The 18,917-nt window shown below is 51.9% G+C and overlaps 2 protein-coding genes across 2 annotated transcripts in view; one reads left to right on the top strand and one right to left on the bottom strand.

Annotated features, from left to right (window-relative positions):
* Window positions 1–143: 143 nt before the first annotated feature.
* Window positions 144–9,550, top strand: LOC116950412 (chymotrypsin-like elastase family member 2A). The gene is made up of 8 exons (XM_076072835.1): window positions 144–253; window positions 1,368–1,462; window positions 2,823–2,920; window positions 3,360–3,485; window positions 4,423–4,559; window positions 7,445–7,590; window positions 8,089–8,241; window positions 9,267–9,550. The coding sequence occupies exons 1-8, from the start codon at window positions 214–216 to the stop codon at window positions 9,288–9,290; spliced, it is 819 nt and encodes a 272-aa protein (XP_075928950.1). The 5' UTR covers window positions 144–213; the 3' UTR covers window positions 9,291–9,550.
* Window positions 9,551–18,917, bottom strand: part of LOC116950556 (protein RCC2 homolog) — a 29,885-nt gene continuing 20,518 nt past the window's right edge. The window contains exons 7-12 of the mRNA XM_032968435.2: window positions 17,815–17,981; window positions 16,389–16,569; window positions 15,900–16,005; window positions 15,416–15,488; window positions 14,408–14,485; window positions 9,551–12,623 (exon numbers count right to left, since the gene is read on the bottom strand). Coding sequence (XP_032824326.2) covers window positions 12,519–12,623; window positions 14,408–14,485; window positions 15,416–15,488; window positions 15,900–16,005; window positions 16,389–16,569; window positions 17,815–17,981 — 710 coding nt within the window. The 3' untranslated portion in view covers window positions 9,551–12,518. The remainder of the gene's footprint in view (window positions 12,624–14,407; window positions 14,486–15,415; window positions 15,489–15,899; window positions 16,006–16,388; window positions 16,570–17,814; window positions 17,982–18,917) is intronic.

Genomic DNA, 18,917 nt, shown 5'->3' with positions numbered 1-18,917 from the left:
CCAGCCAATCAATGTCATCCAGGCCTTTATCGATAATTTTGCGGTCGCCCTTATCGATGATCTCGCGTGATAGTGGGGTTCAAGGGGGTTTGGGAGGGGATATTGATGATGCCCTCCCTCCTCTCCCAACCCCCACCCCCCCACCCCCTGGGGTTCTATAAGAAGGCCCTGGATGAGGAGGAACTCACCGACTTGAGACGAGACTTGGACAAGATGTTCGCCCTCATCGCCTCCGTGTTCCTCCTGGTGCTGGGTGGGTGTCACCATCATCGTCGTCATCATCATCGACATGATCATCTGTCTGGACAATGAGAAACATCTCGCCTGCATCACCATTCTCATCATCAGAAATAAACATATTGTTCATCATTATTCTTCAAACATTAGCAATAATTATCTGCATCTGGGTAATCTGAAACATCACCATACTGTATACAGAAGCAACATTTTCCCAATTCTCATCGTTCCTAAATCATCATTATCATCATCCCACCCTCTTTGTGTCCTCTGTCTCATGTCTGCCAATATCCTGCAGGAGTCCCTCCCCTTGTCTCCCCATGTGTATTCTCGTTTCTTCTCACGTCTCCCGTCTCCTTATGGTCCGTGTTGCTTGTTGCAGCATGTCTCCCCATGCCTCCACACGTATTCCCGTGTTCCCTCATGTCTTTTCATTCGTCCCCATGTCTCTCCACGTCTCTCCCTGTGTTTCGTGTTCAACTTTGTCTGCCCGCGCCTCTCCATGGCCCTCAATTTGATTCCCATATCTCCATGCTGCATGCTTCAATACTTCCTCATCTATTCCCCATGTCCTGCCACATCCTTCCATATTTCCACGTGTCTTAACGGCCCATATTCCCTCGGTGTCTCTTGCGCACATCTACGTGTTCCATGGTCCATCGCAACTTCCCGGTGTCTCCCCCATGTTGCCCCATGACTCCCCGTGTCTCCCCATGCGGCGTCTCTCCATGTCTAACCACCTCCCAGTGTCTCCCCCATGTTGCCCCATGACTCCCCGTGTCTCCCCATGCGTCTCTCCATGTCTAACCACCTCCTAGTGTCTCCCCCATGTTGCCCCATGACTCCCCGTGTCTCCCCATGCGTCTCTCCATGTCTAACAACCTCCTAGTGTCTCCCCCATGTTGCCCCATGACTCCCCGTGTCTCCCCATGCGGCGTCTCTCCATGTCTAACCACCTCCCAGTGTCTCCCCCATGTTGCCCCATGACTCCCCGTGTCTCCCCATGCGGCGTCTCTCCATGTCTAACCACCTCCCAGTGTCTCCCCCATGTTGCCCCATGACTCCCCGTGTCTCCCCATGCGTCTCTCCATGTCTAACCACCTCCCTCCCCCCCGCGTGTCTCTGCACAGCGACCGCCCAGGGCTGTGGGGTGCCCAGCTACCCCCCCATCGAGAGCCGCGTGGTCAATGGAGTGGAGGCGAAGCCCAACAGCTGGCCCTGGCAGGTTCGTGTCTCGTGCCATGGCTCTGCGAGCCCCCACAGTTCGTTCCGATTTGCGTTTTGCAGTTTAAACAAAGAGGCCATCCCAAAAATAAATCTCGTCGTTTTTTACCTTGTTCAGAAGTACCGAGGCCGCGTGTCCTATCCTGTTGTCACGGTGAGATGTGGGGACACACGGAGAGATAGGGCAGAACATCGAAATAGACGGGGAGGTATGGGGAGACATTTCAGAACATGGGACAAGCTCTAAGCATTGTGAATGAGAAAAAACAACTTTTAAGGTTAGTCAGAATATTTTAAAAAGTGATAAAAAGGAACTACAGTATTTGCAAATATGAGAACATGGTTTTGGGCCCCACAGCTACCACCTATCACTGGCTTCCGCGCTCGCTAATCAAACACCTCCAGGGATATTTATAATGATATAATATGTAATTAAACACCTTCATGGATAATTAACGCACGTTGGAACGTGTTCCGTGATCCACCATGCAGGGTGGGCGATTTATCCCCAAGACTGGTTTCCTCGTGTCAGACGTGGGACGCAGCACAAGCCAACGCTAAACTCGCGGCCAATATCACCCATAATACAGGTTTATTTGGGTTAGATCGCGTAAATATATAAATGTGTCGTTAAACCCGCCACCACCCGACACAGCCAGTTAGTAAGGTTTGTCACGTAAACAGAACATGCTAATTCGTTACTAGTACAGCCCCACCGGTGTGTTGGAGAGCAAAGCCACAACATTTACAATCTGAGTACGACGTTTCGCTAGCTTCAAGCCTGCTGTTGTGTCTTGGCTCTCCAACGCACCGTTGTGATGTACTAGTAACGAATTGGCATGTTCTGTTTATGTGACAAACCCCTTACTAATTGGTTGTGTCGGGTGGTGGCGGGATGACTTACACATTTATATATTTACACGATCTAACCCAAACAAACACATGTATTATGCAAGCCAAAGCTGTGTGGCCACAAGGGTGTTGCCATCTTCCTTAAACTCTGAGGTGTCAGGACACGGAGCTTGCAAGCAGGGCAGGGTAGTGCTTTAACGTCTGACACAGAGACCAAGTTGTCTCAGCCAAGGGGAGCGGGCCATTTAGCATCTCTGGGTCAGGGTCACCAACGGTGAGAGGCAAATGCTCGTTTGAGAAACGAGACGCACAGACCAGAGCCTACCACGGAAATATGTGCTGTGCCAGCAGAGATCTGTCATGTGTGTGTGTGATAGTATCGTTGTAGATGTGGTGGTTGTGGTTGATTTGGTGGTGTGTTTTGTTGGTATACTTTGATGAGACTACGGTTGTGGTGGTTGATGTGATTGTTGTGGTTGCTGTGGTTGTGGCTGTTGTGGCTGCTGTAGATCTCCCTGCAGTACCTGTCTGGCGGGTCCTGGTACCACACGTGCGGTGGGACCCTGATCGACCCCCAGTGGGTGCTCACGGCGGCCCACTGCATCTCGTGAGTTCCACCACCACCACCTCATCATCACCACCACCTCATCATCACCACCACATCATCACCAGACTCAACATCTCACCACCTCATCATCATCTCGTCACCATCTCATGATCATCACCAGCATCAACATCTCATCATCACTGCTTCTCTTGAGTTCCACACCACCTCATCACCACCACCTCATTATCACCACTACCATCATTTCAACACCACCACCCCCACCATTTTATAATTTCACCATCATCGAATCACCAGATATCACCACCATCTCAACATGCCCATAATTGTCCGTGTGTCCTTGTGCAGTATACACACGTCACTTAATTAACATCACCATCATCATCCCATTACCACGACCACCATCTAAACAGATATAACCCCCCATCCCCACGTGCCCATAAGGTGTCCGCGTGTATCCGTCCGTGTCTGTCGGTGCCAGCTCACGTACGTACCGCGTGGCCGTGGGAGAGCACCTCCTGTCGGAGGAGGAGGGCGGAGATGAGTACCACAGCGTGGACCAGATCACGGTTCACCCCGGCTGGAACAACAACAACGTGGCCGGCGGGTGAGTCACTCGACCTGTCAGTCACTCGACCAGTTTTGACACTTAACAAGTCAGCCACTCAGCCGGTTAATCAAGCGGTCATGCACTATATCAGGTTGTCAGCCACTCGGTTTCTGAGCCACGTTAGTGTCGGGCGGTGACGCTGCTGAGCGGTAGGATTGCGGTTCAAAGATCAGCGGGACGCCCCGGCTAATAGCTCCGGGGCGTGTCCATCGGGCAAACGCGACGTTCAGGATCCTCGTCACGTTATTTTAAAGCAGTAGGCCACGCGTGTGCTGTTCTCCTCCTGTAAAGTACTGCATAGCGCAAAATAAAACACAAACATTCCAGTGCTGAAAAATTACCAGAAAATTACTCAATTGGGGTTACACATGGCAGCAAAATCACCCCCTACCCTTACTGCATAACAAAAAACAAACGTGGCAGGACCCTACTGAAAAGTAGTCTTGAGATACGTTATTTTTTTCTTTGCTAAATAAGCATAATTATATATATAAAATTATGTACATAATCATAACCTCTGACCCGCGTCACTCGCCACGTCTGTCCACAAGATCTTACCATAAACCTTAGATCGAAATGTACCTCATCTCACTGTAACCCCTTGAACGTGACCTTCACCGTGACCTCTCACCCTGACCCTCTTACCGTGACCCTCCCAACGTGACCTCTCACCGTGACCTCTCACTGTGACCTCTCACCGTGACCTTCTCACCGTGACCTCCAACTGTGATCTTCTCACCGTGACCTTCTCACCGTGACCTCCGACTGTGACCTTCTCACCGTGACCTTCTCACCGTGACCTCCGACTGTGACCTTCTCACCGTGACCTTCTCACCGTGACCTCTCACTGTTACCTTCTCACTGTGACCTTCTTACCGTGATCTCTCACTGTGACCTTCTCACCGTGACCTTCTCACCGTGACCTTCTCGCCAGGAATGACATCGCTCTGATCCGCCTGGCACAGCCCGTGGTCCTGAGCAACAAGGTGCAGCTGTCCTGCCTGCCCCCCGCGGGCCTGGTGCTGCCCCACGACTCTCCCTGCTACATCACGGGCTGGGGCCGTCTCTCCAGTACGTGCGTGCCTTTTGCGAGCACCTATTAAGGACCGAGCTGTGGCGCGTTCGCCGCTTTGCCTTGCAGAGTTCTCGCGCTTCGAGCACGGCGGCGGGCCGTCCTGGTTATTGCTGCGGTGTTGCATATTGACTGCGAAAATAATACCGCCCCGCGCCGTCTGCTGCACTCACAGCGGACCTGTAAACGATCCGTCACTTGAAAAGAGTGGGCGACTGCGCGCCGGGTGAGCGTCACAGGTCTGCATTTGCCAAAATTTGAAAAATGACAACGGAAGTCACTCAATAGGCGTCTCACACACAGCAGCAGCAACACAGCGGCGTCTTCCTTTGTGCGATGATCGTCCTTGTGCCACACACAGGGACAGCTGCCACTGGGGGTGCCCTAGGCTAGACCACGCAGCAGCAGCAGCGGACTGTGTCCGTGACACACAGCGGCACCTTGCTTGGTTGACGATCGCCCTCGCACGATAAGAACGAATAGTGCCGATACCACGTGCACAGTACTCAATGATTATTACTCACAGGGCGTTCGCTGTCCGATCTCCAGGCGCGGCAGTTAAGCTAGATTTGTGGGGTGAATTCCACATTCCCACGGCAGGCGATGAATAAATGTAAAATATGATTTTGCCTTATTAAGTAAAAAAAACGGTATTGTTTAATTACGGTGGAATTGTTGAAGAGGTAGCTAAAGTCTTAAAGCACAGCATAATTCGAGGTTTAGTTTATATACGGTATGTTTATTAAGGTACAGCCGTATTTGTCAATCTCACTGCTGGATGACGGGGGGGGGGCTTATATTTGACCATACTTCACCACGCTGGTCAAAGCGAGTTGGTTAAGGAGTGCGAGGGAGCAATCCGACGTGGAACCATAGAGAGTACAGTACAGTTACAATACAACTTCATCTGTCTGCACTCCCGTCGCAATGTTGAGGTAATGTGTGGGTAGAGTCGCGTTGTTACTGGGTGACACACACAGACGCACGACTTACACTGCAGCTGCCGCCAGTTCGATCTCCGGGGCGCGGCAGTTGCAGCAATGGGGGGGGGGGGGAGCTTCTCGATTCAGCTCGTCTCAGTCCACACATCGCACTACCCTGAGTCCTTCTTTAAACTAAAGTCACGTAGAAGGGAAACAATAAAATAATAGAAATATAAAACAATTTAATTATCATGACGTTTCTACTGCAACACAAGCAATCATCATCAAGTGTGAAAACCACAAATTTTCTTGCTGTGGCTTTCACACCTGATGATGATTGCTTGGTGTTGCAGTCGAAAGGTCGTGAGAATTTTATTGTTTTCACCCACAGCTCCCTCCTCCATCCACAGCTCCCTTCTTCACCCACAGCTCCCTCTTCCATCCACAGCTCCCTTCTTCACACAGCGCTCTACTTCATCCACAGCTCCCTCCATCCACAGCTCCCTTCTTCATCCACAGCTCCCTTCTTCACACACAGCTCCCTTCTGCACACACAGCTCCCTCCTTCATCCACAGCTCCCTCCTTCACTCACAGCTCCCTTCTTCACACACAGCTCCCTCTTCCATCCACAGCTCCCTTCTTCACACAGCGCTCTACTTCATCCACAGCTCCCTCCATCCACAGCTCCCTTCTTCATCCACAGCTCCCTTCTTCACACACAGCTCCCTTCTTCACACACAGCTCCCTCCTTCATCCACAGCTCCCTCCTTCACTCACAGCTCCCTTCTTCACACACAGCTCCCTCCTTCACTCACAGCTCCCTCCTTCATCCACAGCTCTCTCCTTCACTCACAGCTCCCTTCTTCACCCACAGCTCCCTCCTTCATCCACAGCTCCCTTCTTCACACAGCTCCCTCCTTCATCCACAGCTCCCTTCTTCACACACAGTGCTCTACTTCATCCACAGCTCCCTTCTTATCCCCATGGTCCTCTCTTCCCATTCCCTGCCCCTGATCCCTGTCACCTCACTCCCAGCCACCGATCACGTAGCGTCACATCTCGGTCCACGTCTTCGCATCTCCCGCCACCGATTCCCTTCCTTCACACCGCGAGGCGACTCCCGACCAAGTCGAGGCAGGGACTGAGTTCCGTGTGTGTGGGGGGGGGGGGGGTAGGGAATGTTGCCGGGGGAACGCTATGGAGGCGCACTGCATGTACAGTACAACGTACGTGTGTTGAACTTCCTTCGCACCGTATGAAGCCAAATGTGCTAATCGGAGGTATATAGAGCCCCCTGTGGAAGGCATTTGGCGTACTCTTTCACGCTGGCCACAGTACGCCTTGGAATAGGTGGGAGTTAGAACCTATACTTTACTCCACCCGCCGAGAGGACCTGCCGACCGTAGACTAACCGTGGCTGAACCCCATTGCAAAGTCCGGTGAGCTCACCACACGTGGCATGACGGTCCACTAACGTGTTGGCGTACTTGCCTTAAGGGGTGGTGAGATGTTAACTACCTCGCCTAGTATGCAGGAGGTTGTGGGTTCGATCCCGACCCTGACGCTGTATATTTGGAGTGTTTCTATCTTTATCTCTCTCTCCCCATGGTCGCGTGCATTTTCCTCCGGGTCCTCTGGTTTTTCCCCCCACATTTCAAATCAACGTCGCGTGCTCAGAGTATTTGGCTGCTATAAATTTCCACGTGATGGGCCACTTCGTTGAGCTTTCATTTGTGGCCAGGTCGCTTCTGGAAAATTGCTCATATAGCTCAGTGCGCCTTACCTGGTAAAATAAAAAAAGTTTAGTTTAGTATTCCCTTTCTGATGGCGATTAGAGTGGCAGATTAGCGCCCGAAAGGCGCCACATTCATAAACAAAATGAAAATTGACTTCACTTTCCCCTCCCCTGCCCTCTTTGTATCCCCCCCCCCATCCCTCCCACCCCTGCTGTGACCCAAAGCTGGAGGCGCCCTGCCTGATGCCCTGCAGCAGGCCAACCTTCCCGTGGTGGACCACGCCACCTGCAGCCAGCCCAGCTGGTGGTCGACCAACGCGAAGACCAACATGGTCTGCGCCGGAGGAGACGGATACGACTCTGGGTGCAACGTAAGGAGGGGGAGGGAGGCGGGGGGGGAGGCGCACATTGATTTACCCTTCGCACAGTCGGTGGTCGGTGATGGAGAGAATCGTGAGCAAAACCAAGCAAAAGCTTAGGGTCCCCAAGTAGCTAAAGCCCCCCCCCGGATTTAATACATATTAAGAACAAAATATGGGTGCATGAATAATAAGTACGAATTCATATGCGAATGAACGTAATAAAAGCCAATTGACATCGAGTTAATCTCTCTCAAACGCAGGCTGCTCATGCAAATGAGACCATATTCTGGCCACTTGAGTTTACCATCTGTTTAAACAAACTAAACCCATGGTTACATTAACGTACGATCAACATCGCTACCTTTTTCTCATCGCCATCAACATCACTCCACCATTCGCCACGATAAATCGCCACGTCAACGGGCCTTCTCAGGGACCCCCGCGGCCGCCGGGGCAACTCTCACTCTGTCACCCGTTCCGTTTCTCTTGCCTTCGGGCCAACTTCAGGGCGACTCTGGCGGCCCCCTGAACTGCATCAACTCTGCGGGCAAGTGGGAGGTGCACGGCATCACCAGCTACGTGTCTTCTATGGGCTGCAACTACATCCGCAAGCCCACCGTGTTCACCCGCGTGTCGGCGTTCAACGACTGGATCGACAGCGTGAGTTCAACGGGAGGGTACTGGGAGAACCTGGGCACCACCCGCCCACCCGCTCCCCCATCCCCACCCGGCAGTCGCCTTTAAGATTTGTCACAACTCCGGTGGGGCTGCGGTCGTGGTGCGATCGTAAATTGCCGCCGCAGGAGAAAATGGATAGCGAGTCAGAAGTAATCGCTGGTGCGAGTGCCGGAGGGATGCGACAATTGACGTAATGTAGGGATGGTTTGGGGCGGCAGGGGGCCTCTGGCATTAACACCTGAGCCCCAGGAACAGCACAGGCGCCCCTGATCTACCTCTATAAGCCTGTCTGGCACTGAAGATTAATCCGAGCAGCATTCAAGATGCCCTAGTCTCGCCGTCTCAGCCTCAGGAATTAACACTGAGCCCAGGGATCCAACAGTTACCTTGGTCCCGCTCGGCCAAGGGGGAAACCCCTAAATCCAGTCTTGGTGGTGAGACGGTAAGAGCACCGCTCGAAGGACATGGATATTGGGCAACAAGCAGTGTGACTTGTCGTGTCGGAGAGGGCAGTGTGGTGCACAATGGTTAACGCTTGTAGCTCAAAGAAGGGCTGGGGTTCGATTCCCAAACTGAGCGCCTTTCTATCTGGAGTTTGCGTGTTCTCCCCTTGTTTCGCATCGCTTTCCTTGGGGTTCTCCTGTTTCCTCCCATCGCTAAAAAGATTACATGCCACCTGCAAATTACTCAATGGGGCGACCCCTAATGCTAAAATAAGTCAGGACCCCACTGAAAATGAATCTTGAGGCTTGGTGAATCCTCCCTGGGTAAACAAGCGTAATACATAATAATGTGGACTGCATAACAAGAGGGGAAGACCCAAGAACCAGACTGTGGTGATGGTTGGTCCATCAGAGCAGACCCTTGAGGTCGGGCGTTGACTTGGCGACACTACGATGGAGATTTACATGTGCGTGACAATCGGTCGGTTGCCGGCGATCACCCCTGCCAAACGCTTGAAGCATCTCACTTTTGCCCTCGTGACCCTCTCCCCAACCCTCTTCCAGATCATGGGTATCAACCGTGTCTAAGCAGACGCCAGTGGCGGGTGAAGGCGTTGGAGATGAGGGGAAGAAGAAAGGGGGGGGGTTCTTTGAACCCCTCCCCCATCCTCCCCACCGAAGTCCACTCATCTCCATTCATCTCCACTCATCTGCAATCCCTCTTCATCATCGCCGGTCGTGCTTTCGTTATGACCTCTCATTAACATCTCATTAGCGGAGGTGAAGCGAAAGCCGGTGATTGTTCTTTCTGAATTTAACTCATTAAAAAGGAATTTCTGAAAATTGAATTGCACGTGTGGCTGCTTTTATTACGACCAGTTGTTTACGAGAGCGGTTAAAGTGACAGCGTACACTTGAGTACACACACAGGGTTCCCATTGGACATTTTTTCCAAATTCGAAAATGACATCTTCAATTATTCAATTGGGATTACACAGCAGTAGCAGCAGCAGCAGCAATCATCTTCCCCCTACTGGCACACTCATGGGCCCCCGGTCACTCTTGCAAATGAAACTTCCAATCCTGGTCTCTGAGTTCTCACCTGCAACAAACTTAAAAGCAGTGTTGACTTCTTCTTTAGTGTGGATTAATAGCAGCAGATTAAATGTCATTTTAGATTTGTTATTCACTCAATTGTCTGTTCAGAAGCAGAGTGGATCTCGTCCATTCCTCCTTCAAAGGAGAATTGTCTGTTGACTGCCGACAAGGCAGTGCCACTCTTGTCAACCCGAGTGACGATATCACAAAGGGACAATCGGTCACCAAGTCGCCTCGCGGTTTATTTGCAGGCACCGTAGCTTTGGATTTTGACTTGACACTGCGACTATACCCACCGAGGCCCCCCCCCTTTTGCAAGGGGGGGGGGGCTCAAATCAAACTGTAGGGATACGGCCGAAGACTTTTAAAACAAACATGGCAAAAGCACAGCGGCATCGATGGTATTATTGGCCGCAGCAATCCCTACGGTTCAGCTTCCCTCTGCCGTGTGGCGGGGAGGGGCGTTTTCACGCTTGCGCCCTGCACGGCGCGATGTCCGACGTTCCGTTCCACACGCCAGGCAGGGGAACTTCTTCCTCGTGCCGAACAACGCACGGTGCGGCACCGGGAAAAGGCGTCGCGAGAGCATTCTCCGGCTCAACCGCCAAAGGTCCACGTGGCAGTAACCCTCTTGAATTTGCGTCAGTAATTCATGTACAGGGGTGGCCCAAAAGTCAGGACACAGGGTTGTTTAACTTATTTCAACACTGGCATTAAAACGTTTTCATTGTTTATCGTTAAAGTTAACGTTTTTAGCTATGATAATAAATATATATTTTTTATTCTTCCTGTGGGGGACACCTCATATACGTTGCATACAAAACTCGATCACGAACCCTGAATGGAGACGAAAACACCATTGATGAATGTTCAAAGATGACACCAGTAGTCTTTGAACAAGTCCGAGATTAATTTCAAAAGACAATTCATGTACGCATTCATGTTAATATAAGTCTGTTTAAACATTTGTTTAAAAAGTTAAATAACCCTATGTGATTTGTTTACCAAAACATAATATAACCCCGTGTGTCCTGACTTTCAAGTCACCCAGTACAGGGTCATTAAAGCACAGCACAATTAGATCTTTTTGTTTGTTTACATATTTGTTTATTATGAATGTACAGCCGCTTTTGTCAATCCACTGTGTTAACAGTGTTAACTTGTTTTTAAACATGTCATTTTGGTCATTGTCTTGGACTAATCAAAGGTAGCCTTTTGGAGTTTTAGAGAAAGTCTTAAGATTGTGAGTTTCCTGTCATTCTCTGGGTCTAGTCAACTCATCAAACCATTCAGTCAAACACCCTTCGTTATTGAATATGGGGGTAAGGGGCGAGCAATTCCAGCCCTCCCATTAAAATCATCAGTTCAGCCAATCGAATAACTCAATGAACGTTCGTCTATACCGTACGGTCACGTATAGAGAGTTTGGTCTTATCAGTGCACCGGAGTCTCTCATCTAGGGCGACGCTACTAAACCATCTCGGCCCGCTTATGCGTTCACGCGTTCACGCGTTCACGCGGACTCCGCAAGTCCCGTCCCGTCACGACGCTCGGTCTGCCACTTTGGCCTCGCTGCCGTCGTCACGCACGATGATTCTCGTCTGCTCACCGGCAGTCATCGTCGACTACAATCATTAAACAAAAAAAAACACCGTCGCTCCATCGACGGATATATTTTGTTGCATCACTTATTCCGGGCCGTAATCAACACCGCGTGAAAGCCCACTTAGGCCCTGACGACAATTGACTCCTCCCCCCACCCCCACCACCACCTGCTTTATCCCAACGCTCATGAAAGCCGAAAGACAGACACAGCGCCCCACCGACCGATGTAAATGTCCTCAGAGTTGGGGGGGGGGGGGGTAGCGGGGCTACACTATGGCCAACAGAAAGAAGTCCAAGTGAAATGCAGGGAGGCCTCGGTCCAGCAGTGGAGCGACAAATGGGCTGTACACGAGACTTTAACAGTGGCCCTCGAAGGACACATCGACGTTGTGACGGGTGGGAGACATAAAGCCAGGTGGTGGTACTATAGAAGCAGACCTTCCAGATGGTGTATCACCTGTGCAGCAGCTGTGCAGCAGCTGTGGCAACTGTGAAAAGGAAGTGACAGATTAGTGTGTGATGGCATAGGTGGGCCACTGCCTATGACAGCTTCTTGACCTCGAAGTGGCAAGCAGTGAGATCACTTTCAATTTTATCCCCGGTTGCGCTATCTGCGTCGCGTCAATGAGACGCAGAGCAGTGCATCCATTCGTGTTTAAAAACAGCCCACGGAAGCAGATATCACCGAGCTACCTCTGAGATTCCTTCAGTGACCTCTGGTCCACACAGTGGATGGGACAGCAATTTCCCACCCACTCTGCCATGTGAGGGCAATGTTTGTCACAAGCGAGCCAAACCGATATTTTCATTCTCAGAGCTGTAAATAAGCTCAATGGAGTGTCAAAGCTCATTTTCACGGCGATGTTTTTTTGTGTGTGCGTGTCTGCACTCGTTGGTGACCGGGACTGAGACCACCAAACTCACCGCACCTGAGAACCCGGCTAAATCACAGGCAGCTGTCACGTGGATTCTGTACCCAGAGGATTGTCAGCGGTGTCGGCTCAGCGCTCTGCACCGCTGAGCCACCCGGCCACCTCAACAGTCGGGACATCTTTTCAAAAGTAAATATTTTTTTCCACGACAGTAACACCGGCGTGCTAGTGGCAGACTTAATCACAGCGCACGGGGGCAGTACTCTGGGATCTGACGGACAAGAGCTTTGTCTTCCTCCGAGTCGTCCCGCGCCAAGAGTAGGGAGTGCGCAAATCCCATCGCCACCTGCACAGCGCAAAACGAGGACCGGGGGGGGGGGTAGAGAAAATTCTGTAACATTTCACGGCTTCCGCGGCTGGCCGCTCTCTCTCCAAATGCGCTTTTCCCATCCTTGGGGCATCGTTTAATCAGCGGCCGGTGACGTCGCACCATCATACCTGTTGACCCCTTATTAGTGGCCTACCTTATTACAGACCAATTCAGACCTCATTGGTCACCCCGTGCCCTTAGAAATCTCAACGTTCATCCTACAAAGTCCCATCACAAGAGAGAAACACAAACAGAAAACAACAAAAATGTTTTTCCCATATTGAAACGTCTGTATGAAACGGATGTACACTTAAGTTCCCTGTACAAGAATACGGGTAAACCGTATGGGTTGACATCTATGTGCAACAAACCGGGCGAGGTCGCGCGATGTTCACGTTAAACTCCTTCGCGAGAGTAATGACGTCATTTGGAGGGGAGGGCGGCGGCGGAGAGCAAGAGGACAGCAGAGGCGGCAAAACTGGGGCGCCGACGCTGAGACGGGTCCCGTTTATAGCGCCGGTTCTCGTCTCCAGTTTTTAGGGCAACCGTTTGATTAATCTCTCGCAGTTTCCTATAGGGTAGCACCCTAAAAGGCAACGCAACGTCATGCTAGAGCGGTGTTCTTCACTAATGTTCAGCGGCGGGGAGGGAAGCCACTTTCGCCGATAAGACATCATCAGTGTGAGGTCCGCTACACACATTATTTGAAACCACTGAGAGTTTGAAGATGATGGGGGGGGTGTTTTCACTATTTGTGTATTTTTCAGAAGGGCCGCACTAAAGGCCGCCAGTGGCCCGCAGGCCTTGCAATGAAGAACACTGTCCTGGAGTTTCAATTAGATTGGACCATCTTTACCAGAGTTATTATGGACAGAGCATGAATGCTCTCAATTTTAGTTGGAAAGTATTCATTAACAATTGCCTGCATTTCGATTTAAAGCTTTCGTGACTGCAAGGATTCATCTTCTTTGGTTCTTTTGGTAAAGTCACGTAGAATGAGAATAAAAGAATACATTAATAAAATAAAATAACACAATAAAATTCTCACGACGTTTCGGTCTCATTCTACGTGACTTTACCGAAAGAACCAAAGAAGAAGAATTGCCTGAATGTGCATCTCCAATCATATTCCAATTTACCTCAAATGCTATGTTGTCAGATCTTCGAAGCTAAGCAAATTTTGCACCTGGATAGCGCTTGGATGGGTGACCACTGTGCACAACAGGTTGTTATAGCCTACGCGACTACAGCAGAAGGCAGTACAGAAAAAAATCATCGTTGTACTGTACTTCTATGCTCACACAGCTTTGCTCCAAGCCTTTACCAACCCCACACTGGCCAGCGTGTTAAAGTGTGGTCAGATCCCCCCCACAACCCCTTCACGACGACATGGGGAGGCCATCATCCAGCAGCGGATTGACAAAAAGGCCTAGCGGTGGATGTGTCGTGCCGTGTTCCAGTGGCGGGGTGGCAGCGCAGCGGTAACGCTCGCAGCAAAGAGGAGCCTGGGTTCGATTCACGACTCAGGGCGCCTTTTCTGCATGTGGAGTTTGTACGTCTCCCCCCGCCCACTCCCTGTTATATTGGCCCATCTGTACCAGGACCATGAAATGCTAGCGGAGGGGCAGCAAAGATTGGAGGGCAGAGGAAGAGAGTGGGTGATAAGAGAGAATAGATAAGCGGTAGAGAAGAGGTAGGCGAGCCATTGTTGTCATCGAATGCCTGCCAGTGTTGTAGCCATGAGCTGTGAGGGGAGTCACCTCGTGAATGTGGATGCCACTGAGCTTCTTGAGCTCCTGGGGCATGGAGGAGGAGCGTTGCTTTCCCTCGCCGTAGCCCTGCGCGTAACACAACAGAAACCAACAAGCGGGGGGTAACGAGGGAGCGAAACGCGGACGCTGCGGCCGCAACGGGAGCAAGCGTGCTCCTGCGCCGGCCCGCAGGAGCAGGAAATGCTGCCCTTAGATTCGCTCTCTTACGGTGGGCGGGGGGGGGGCCCAGCGCAGTGATGGCGCGGTTCGCCGCTTGGTGCGGAGGTTTGCGATTCGAATCCGGCTGGCCACCCCCGGCTATTACCTGCAAACGCGCGTACAAACCGTAAAAATAATGCGCGCCGTCTACCACGCAGGCGGATGCTAAGGAACCCGTGTCGTCGTGCGAAGAGAGTTGCGCCGTTTCCTAGCAACTGCAGTCGCCGGCCTTGGGCTGTGGTCATGCTTGAAACAGAGTTGCTTGGGCTCAATGGGGCCTTGCCCGGCTCAAATAAAAGCTTTGGTCCGAGTCTCCACGTCTTTTGGATGCGCTAACACGGACGACCACAAAAAAAACAAACAGCGTGCCACAGGTGGCTTGCTGGACTATGTTGGTGTGCAGCTGAGAGCGGAGCTGCAAAAAACCCATTTGCTGTACTGTACTTACATGCTTCCGGCCCTACGCTCCGTACGTTTGCCAACCCACACTGACCATCAACAACCCACATTGAATTGCGATAAAGTAACCCCCCGCGATCCACAGGGGCGAGGGAAGGCGCTCATGCAGGAGTGGACTGACTAAAAGGGCCGTACGTGGTGACGAGATACCGGAGCATCTCAGAACGCTTCACATGCAACGAGTGGCAGCTGCCCCTTTGTGGGCATCAGGTGACTCGGCACCGGGGCTGCAAATTGGTATTGGTTTGGCAATGATTATCGCGCGTAATCTCAATGGAGCAATTTGTGTACACGTGCGTGTGTGTGTGTGCACATTTCACATGGTGGGAAGGGCCTCACCAATTCTCCGTACGTTGGCCATGGGCCCCAGCTCATGGTGCTTTCATCTGACGTGATGAGGATGCTGCTTTTACTGATGCACAGACACACATACAGAGGCAAGCACGCACAGGCAAGCAGGCACAGGTATGCACGCACAGGCAAGCATGTACAGGTGTTCACACATGTGTGTGCGCACGCTGGTTGAGCGAGCGAGCGAGTGAGAGATTGCGCGTGCGGTTTTTGGACGGAGCGAACGTTTCAGCGAGTGAATGAGCGAGCACGCCATTTAGTGACGATGCGTGCGATCCATTTTCAGCGTGTGATTGGGTAACGGGGGGGGGAGTGTCGTTTTGTGGAGTAAACAACACACATGATGAGCATGTGTGTTGTTTAGTGAGTGAGCAAACGAGGGAGTAGTTGAACAAGTTGGTTGCTCGAGCGAGTGAGAGTGTGGAACAAGCGATGGAGCGGGCGCACGGGCAAGTGAGCGAGTGAGCCTCACCCGCATGCGAGGCTGCGCACGTGGGTGCCACACAGGTCGTGGACGGCCTTGGGGTACATGGTCGGGTCACGTGACGTGTTGGTGGAGCCCCAGAAGTAAAGCGTTCCTGCAGGCAGTGTTCACAAGCGTGAGACGTTTTCACAATCATCGCAGTTCAACACAGCCGTTATTCAAAATCATTCACCGGAATCATCATTAAGGGTAACGCGAGTGCAGAAGTGCTTTTGTTCAGATCCGTCATTCAGAATTGTTCAGGACTGCACAGTCCGACCTTTTGTTCAGAACGATCATCGTTTAACACGGTAGTTCCGAACCATTATTTAAATGCTCAGAATAGTCGCCGTAAAACCACCGAGGTCCGGTACCGTCAACCGTCATCATTCAAGGACGACCGGCGAGTGCGAAGACACTCAGCCGGAGGGATGGCGGACGGGGAACCACTGCTACCGCCGTTACTGCCGCCGCGGCAGTCAAACCGCCAGCGCTCACCCACGACGTTGATGGCGAAGGTGCAGGAGTAGCCGGCGCGCACCGAGTTGACCGCGGGCGCCGGCCGGTCGAGCAGTTTGACGAGGCGCGGGAGCAGCTCGTCCTTCTGCTCGGCGTGGCCCAGGCGGCCGTAGCCTCCGAAACCCCACGTGAACACGCGGCCCCGCGTGTCCAGCGCGATCTGCGCGTACGCGTGCGCGTGCATGCATTAGGGTCGACCCCTAATGGTCTCAGTAGAAACAAGTGTGTATACTAGGTTATCAGATTCGTTGCAAGAGGACGAATGCCTCCAACTTCCTCGTGACATATTTCGCGAGCCTCCTCCACGGTGGCCAATCTGAACACCACTGGTGCCGGTCATCGGCAAGTGCAATCAGCTCCAAAATTTCCCATACCGCATCAGCCCATCTCTTCTCTTGCCCATGCCAAAACCGTTTCGCCACCTCTATCCAGCAAAACAGAAGTTGCTTAAGAAATGCCGTGACTGGGCATGCGGGCTACATGACCAAGCCAATGTATCCTCGCCTGCTGGAGGAGCTCACTGATGAGACAGTGTCAAGACCTATCAAGGATCTGTGAGCTCCTCACACAATCCATCCTGGTTACACCCAGGATGGATCGTAGGCAAGCCTGCCCTGAATATTTAAAACCGGCACAGATGTTTCTGTAAAGGGGTCTGCGTCTCGCAAGCATAGAGAAGGGAGGGCATGACAATGGCCGAGAAGACCCGAAGCTTCGTGTCGAGCGACAGGCCAGGCAGCTGCCACACAGCGTTAGACAACCGATGAATAGACACTGCTGCTCGAATGATTTGATGTGATACCTCCACTGCCAAATCTGAGCTGGTCATGAACTGGTAAATCATGCACATAAAGACAAAGATTCCCTGTATAGCCTTAATAGAATGTTGGGGCAAGCGCTGTTAGTGAGCACCTATGAAGGCCAACGCAGCACACAATGCAGTCGGTGGCCAACACCACGCCCAGTCGCCTTTTCCTCCCCCGTGACGATGTTTACACACCGTACCAGGTATACATTTGAGGCTGAGTCGACCTAGGGGTTGCCCAGGACCAGTTCAAATAATCGTAATTTGGTGTTGCCATGAGCGAAAATCGACCTCGGATCGCCGGGTTCATAGCGGAGCGTGCTAACCACTGCACCACCACACACAAAGACCCCCCGTATAGCCTCAACAGAATGTTGGGGCAAGTGCTGTTAGCGAGCACCTTTGAAGGTCGGCACGGTACACGAGGTGGTGGTTGGCCAGCACCACGCCCAACCGCCTTTGTCTCCCCAGTGACGAAGTTTACACACCGCACCATGTACTCATTTGAGGCTGAGTCGTCCTAGGGGAGGCCCAGGACCAATACAGATAATCGTTACCAGTGTTGGCCGTGAGCGGGCACGCACACACACACACACGTACCGTATGGTTGGCCCCACATGCCACGTCTCGTACCACCACGCCCCGTACAGTGAGCACCTGCCCATCGCGCGTTTTCTCGATGAATCTCGCCAGTCGACGCGGAGCGAGCTCGCACACAAACTCTATCCTCTGCGCCCGCACGATGTAGCGCCCATCTGTGTTGTGGCCTGAGCGCAGAGACGAAGATCCCTCTTGTAACCACGAGCACCGCTGTAGGGCCGAGTGCTATTTATCGAGTACCTAAGAAATATGGAATGGTGTGGCCAAGTTCATGATGAGGTTAAAACAATGAAACTATGTTTTATATTTCCAGGCAAGGTCCCCTGAGCGATATAGCTCTCTTTCACCTGACCACAAATGATAGCTCATCGAAGTGGCTTATCTACATGACCATGGGCAGAACATGCAAACTCCAAATATACAGATGTCAGGGTCGGGATCGAACCCACGCGCCTCCTGCATACCAGGTGAGGGAGTTATCATCTCACCACCGCGTTGGGGAGGCCCAAGACAAGTTGAGATGTCATTGGCCGCTGATATTAGCCTTGGTCAGGTATCGAACTCAGGAAAAAGTGCAGTGCACTAACCACTGCACCACCGCTCCAACCATCGGTAACAAAGACAAAGATTCCCCATATAGCCTTAACAGACTGTTGGGGCAAGTGCTGTTTGCGAGCACCTATGGAGGCCAAAATGGCACACGAGGTAGGTGGCCAGCACCACGCTCGGCCGCCTTTGTCTACCTAGTGGAAATGTTTTACACATCGCATCAGGTACTCATTTGAGGCTGAGTCGACCTAGGGGAGGCCTAGGACCAGTTCAGATAATCATCACTGGTGTTGGCCGTGAGCGGGATTGGACTCGGGTCGCCGGGTTCGTAGTGCAGCACACTAACTGCTACACTACCGCTCCAACCATCGGTAACGCACACGCACAGTATGAAGACACCGATATATTCGAGCACTTAATTACTTTGAGTGACATTTTGGCACTGTACCATGTGTCCATTTACACACACACACAGCGCTTTATAAAGCCACTGCTGGATGAGGATCACATGTGACGTGGGAACAATTTGACCATACTTCACTGCGCTGGTCAGT

The sequence above is a fragment of the Petromyzon marinus genome, chromosome 39 (assembly GCF_048934315.1).
Source record: "Petromyzon marinus isolate PM22_M1 ecotype Great Lakes invasive population chromosome 39, UKy_Petmar_22M1.pri1.0, whole genome shotgun sequence".
In the NCBI taxonomy this organism is placed as follows: Eukaryota; Metazoa; Chordata; class Hyperoartia; order Petromyzontiformes; family Petromyzontidae; genus Petromyzon; species Petromyzon marinus.
Note: the sequence above shows the minus strand (reverse complement) of the source record. Positions and strands in the feature narration are given on the sequence as shown.

What these genes read in the sequence shown, in the direction of transcription:
- LOC116950412 (XM_076072835.1), top strand. Translation starts at nt 214, where the DNA reads ATGTTCGCCCTCATCGCCTCCGTGTTCCTCCTGGTGCTGG. An exon ending in ACGGCGGCCCACTGCATCTC is followed by an intron (nt 2,921 to 3,359) that starts GTGAGTTCCACC and finishes TGTCGGTGCCAG; the next exon opens with CTCACGTACGTACCGCGTGG. An exon ending in TCAACGACTGGATCGACAGC is followed by an intron (nt 8,242 to 9,266) that starts GTGAGTTCAACG and finishes ACCCTCTTCCAG; the next exon opens with ATCATGGGTATCAACCGTGT.